General features: G+C 41.0%; 1 protein-coding gene across 2 annotated transcripts in view; it reads left to right on the plus strand.

The window, feature by feature from the left end:
* Positions 1-1,452: 1,452 nt before the first annotated feature.
* Positions 1,453-4,911, plus strand: part of LOC116702805 (transcriptional regulator ATRX homolog) — a 5,098-nt gene continuing 1,639 nt past the window's right edge. The window contains exons 1-3 of one of the 2 annotated variants that reach the window (XM_032537274.1): positions 1,454-3,233; positions 3,357-3,772; positions 4,342-4,736. In XM_032537274.1, coding sequence (XP_032393165.1) covers positions 1,546-3,233; positions 3,357-3,772; positions 4,342-4,589 — 2,352 coding nt within the window. In that variant the 5' untranslated portion in view covers positions 1,454-1,545 and the 3' untranslated portion in view covers positions 4,590-4,736. Of the gene's footprint in view, positions 3,773-4,341; positions 4,737-4,911 lie in introns of both variants that reach the window. The other variant, XM_032537273.1, reaches the window with a different exon arrangement.

Genomic DNA, 4,911 nt, shown 5'->3' on the forward strand with positions numbered 1-4,911 from the left:
TTTACAGCTGAGCTAAAACTACTTGTTTTACTCAACTTTTTCTTTTATTTTTGATTATTTCTCAAACATGTTATTAAATAAGTCCTGTTTTAAAATGATCTGTGGGCTGTTGATCTAAAACATGAATGTCTCGTCGTGTTACAGTGAAGGTGCATTTGAGCTAGTTGCAGAAAACACTGCTTTTACTGTAGTGCTTTTATTATTATTTTTTACTAATTGAAATATTGTCTAATATTATAATTATCCCAATGATAGACAGGCCATCTGGGACTAATATACGTAATAATAATGAACATAATTTGTGTTGTTATTTTTCAAAAAGTTATTGCACATATGTACACACTACCCACATTTTTAAGCGTAACAATGACGTCTTTGATTGGTCCAATAAGTCGCTGTTGCCATGGAAATGCTTAAGGTCCATGTACCCTTGTACAATAGAAGTCTATGATAGTTTCAAGATGTTTTATAAGCGCCAAATCCATTATTATTATTAATTATCACCGACCAAGACCAAGAGGGGGAGGGAGGGGGGGAGAAAACGAGAAAAAGAGAGAGAAAACACAGACAGCAATGTTAGTAGGGCCGTTTTTTATCCCAGTCCGTCACTGTAGCCTACTAGTTGCAGCTATTGTATGTCAATGGATATGTTTACTGTATAGAGAGGTACTCATACGTTTATGAAGCCATGCTAAACTTGACTAAAAAGAGGAATAAAAAAATCATCTTTTGGAAACTGATCTTAATGCCTTAATTAGGAAATCCAACCTTTAAGGACACCCATTTTCTTTGTGAATGACTAATGTATTGTGAATAAATTAATGTTCTTCCTTAAAATACAGGGGGCATAAGTATACACCCCCCTATGTTAAATTCCCATAGATGCAGGCACATTTTTATTTTTAAAGGCCGGTTATTTCATGGATCAGGATACTATGCATCCTGATAAAGTTCCCTTGGCCTTTGGAATTAAAATGATCCTCACATAGCCTTCACCACACCTAGAGATTGGCATGATTTTATTTCAGTTAGCTTAATAACTGGTTTGATTTGCATTAAGAGATGATTTTATGGAGTGGGGTTATTTTAATTCTAAAGTCCAAAATACATACATTATACATTCACAAAGAAAATTGGTGTCCTTAAAGGTTGGATTTTTCATTTTTATTTTAAATTAAGACATCAAGATCAATTTTTTTTTTTATTCCTCTATTTATTCAACTTTATCATGGGTTCATAAACTTATGAGTACCACTGTATTTGTCTATCATACATTAATACTTTATTGATTACATTAAACTGTAGTCTTATGATTATAAGTGACCTTTTGCATTTTTGTTATGCACAGTGCAATAATGATGTGTGACCAGATACATTTCACTCAGTTTATTTAAGTTCAGTTAGACGGTTTAGTTAAGTGAATTAACTTGCTTGGTGTGCTGCTTGAAACAACAATGTGATTATCAGTGAAGTAATTGCTCTGTATGTTTGTGTGTTTGTACTTGCAGTTTCAATACATCAGTATACAAACGATTCATCAAGACAATGCTTAGATCCAATTCTGGACCGAAATCATTTGCGAGACCTCGGTTCTCAGGAGGTATGTACACTTCTTTGAAGATGTCCAAACAAAGGTGTGAGAGACCTTTGTCTCCTGAAGACCTCAACCCTCCCACCATCTCGAGGGAGCACGGACGAAGGGGTGAGAGACCTTCGTCTAGTGGAGGCACCAACCCTTCTGCCACCATGAAGGGGCACAGGCAAAGGGGTGAGGGCCCTTTGTCTTGTGCAGAGACCCAGCCCTCTACCACCGGACAGCAAGAACGAAGAGACGTGAGCTCTTTGTTCTTTGTTGGCACCAACCCTTCTACCACCGGGCAACGAAAACAAAGGGATGTGAGCTCTTTGTTCTTTGTTGGGACCAACCCTTCTACCACCACGAAGGAGCACAGGCAAAAGGGTGAGGGCCCTTTGTCTTGTGCAGAAAACAAGGCCTCAAACACCAGGCAGCAAGTACAAAGGGCTGAGAGCGTTTCCTCTTTTGATGAAGTCAAGCCTTTTACTCCAATGCGGAAACAAGCATGGAGGAGTGAGAGTTCTTTGTCTACATCTTCCGAAGACGACCAGCCTTCTACCATGTGGAAGGAGCAAGAAAAAAGGGCTGAGACCCCTTCTTCTTCTGATGTAGTCGAGCCTTTTGCTCCACTGCGGCAGCAGACATGGAGTAGTGAGAGCTCTTTGTCTACATCTTCTGAAGACGACCAGCCTTCTACCATGTGGAAGGAGCAAGAAAAAAGGGCTGAGACCCCTTCTTCTTCTGATGTAGTCGAGCCTTTTGCTCCAATGCGGCAGCAGGCATGGAGTAGTGAGAGCTCTTTGTCTACATCTTCTGAAGACGACCAGCCTTCTACCACGAAGAGGCAGCAAGAAAAAAGGGCTGAGGGCCCTTCTTCCTCTTCTGAAGAAGACAAGGCTTCTACTCCAAGGCAGCAGCAGCATGCAGAGGTGAGACCTTCGTCTTCTTCTGAAGACGACCAGCCATCTACCACCAAGCAGCAACAACGAAAGGATGTGTATTCTTTGTTCCAGGTTGGCACCAACCCTTCTACCACCAAGCTACAAGAACGAAAGGATGTGTATTCTTTGTTCCAGGTTGGCACCAACCCTTCTACCACCAAGCAACAAGAACGAAAGGATGTGTATTCTTTGTTCCAGGTTGGCACCAACCCTTCTACCACCAAGCTACAAGAACGAAAGGATGTGTATTCTTTGTTCCAGGTTGGCACCAACCCTTCTACCACCAAGCTACAAGAACGAAAGGATGTGTATTCTTTGTTCCAGGTTGGCACCAACCCTTCTACCACCAAGCTACAAGAACGAAAGGATGTGTATTCTTTGTTCCAGGTTGGCACCAACCCTTCTACCACCAAGCTACAAGAACGAAAGGATGTGTATTCTTTGTTCTACGTTGGCACCAACCCTTCGACCACCACGAAGGAACACAGACAAAGTGCTGAGAGTTCTTTGTCTTCCTCTGAAGTAGACAACCAGCCTTCTACCATGAGCAGGCAGCCAGAAAAAAGGGCTGAGAGCCCTTTGTCTTCCCTTTCTGAAGACGAGCCTTCTTCCACGAGGAGGCAGGAAGAAAAAAGGGCTGAGAGCCCTTCATCTTCTGAAGAAGACGAGCCTTCTACTCCAAGGCGGCAGCAGGCGTGGAGGGGTGAGAACTCTTCGTCTTCTGAAGACGACGAGCCTTCTACAACCATGAAGGAGCACAGACAAAGGGGTGAAAGCCCTTTGTCTTGTGCAGAAAACCATCCCTCTACCACTGGACCGCAAGCACGAAAGAGTTTGAGCTCTTCCTCTTCTGAAGAAGACGAGCCTTCCACCACAGGGGGGCAGCAACAACAAAGTCCTGTGTCCTTCATAGAGATCAACCTTTCCACCACCTCGAGGCAGGATGGACAAAGTGATGGCAGCCTTTCCTCTACATTTCCATCTTATGAAGACGACGAGTCGGCTGATAGCTTTTTATCCATCCATCTGAGTGCAAGGGAGAACTTAAGGGATGCAAGACAAAATGAGGAAACAGAAAGAGTAAAAAGAGAACGAGAGAAGTATGAAAAGATGGAGAAAAAGAACCAGAAGGAGGAGAGGAAAACTTTTGGTCTGCTTTCTAGGATTTACATTTGGTGGCTAAACTGCAAGATAGACCGCGTTGCTAGAGAAATCCAATCAATCGTCGTGGATGAGCGCAACCTCCTGCGTCACGGTAAGAAAGCAAACTTACATTTTGTTACATAACATGGCATACAGGTATATGTATAGCCTCCTTTTAGATAAACAGTCACAGTACACCAGTGGTGGAACACGTATTTAATTTTTTCACTAGTAAAAGTTTCAACTCCACCATGTTATTACAAGTAAAAGTCTTTTATTTAAAGTCCTGAAATTGAAATTATTTTTCACTAAATTCATTGAAAGCAAATTTAGTTGGAGAAGCAGCCCATGTGGCCAAAATAGGCTACTATGTGATATTGCACTACATTGAAATGTTAGGATAAAACACACAAGGTACAGTGTGTTAATTAGACGTGTTGCTCTGTGTGTTTTTGAGTTTTGGAGAGAGCCAGGTTAGCAGCTTCTTGTCCATATGCCAATGAGTTTAAAAATGTAAAACTCAGTTAAGATAAGATAGTTCTTATCTCACTTAATGTTGCCAGGCCAACATGCATCTTAACAACTTGCAACAAAACAAATCTGTTGACTATTTTTTTTTGGGAGGGGTGTGAGCGTACAACTGGACTCCACACTTAACCTTTCATATTCTGTTGTTTACAGGTCACCTCGGTAATTCAAAGAAAATGGCAGAAAAAGAACGACTGCTTGACCGAAGGACGAAGCTGCTTGTCTACAAACGCAGACAAGAATTTAAGGTGGAGAGGGAAGTGAGGAAGCAAAGACTGAAGATAAAGAGGAAGGAAGAAATGGTTTGGAATATGGAGAATATCTCAGAGTTATGCGACAACCCAGAAAGGCCAATGCCAGACAGGTCACCTAAACTCGGACTTACATTATATACCATTTAAGAGAAAAGGAGAGCGGTCAGAAAAATAGCACTAAATAGAAAGAGATTTGACAAAACTGAAGTAAAGAAAAGTTAAAATTGATTTGATTGATTAAACATTAGCAACCACCATCAAATATCCTCCCAACCACTTGATAACACCCTAGATGTTAGCTTTATTCAATTACAAAATGATACGCCCCCCTTATGAAATTATACAAAACTCTTGATTTCTCAATGGAAATGACCATTAACATCAATTGTGTATAGTGTATTTGTTCTCAACATAACAAAGACAAAATGTCCACTTGGTTTGATTGGGATATTTTATTGATGCACTGAGT

The sequence above is a fragment of the Etheostoma spectabile genome, chromosome 15, assembly GCF_008692095.1.
Source record: "Etheostoma spectabile isolate EspeVRDwgs_2016 chromosome 15, UIUC_Espe_1.0, whole genome shotgun sequence".
In the NCBI taxonomy this organism is placed as follows: Eukaryota; Metazoa; Chordata; class Actinopteri; order Perciformes; family Percidae; genus Etheostoma; species Etheostoma spectabile.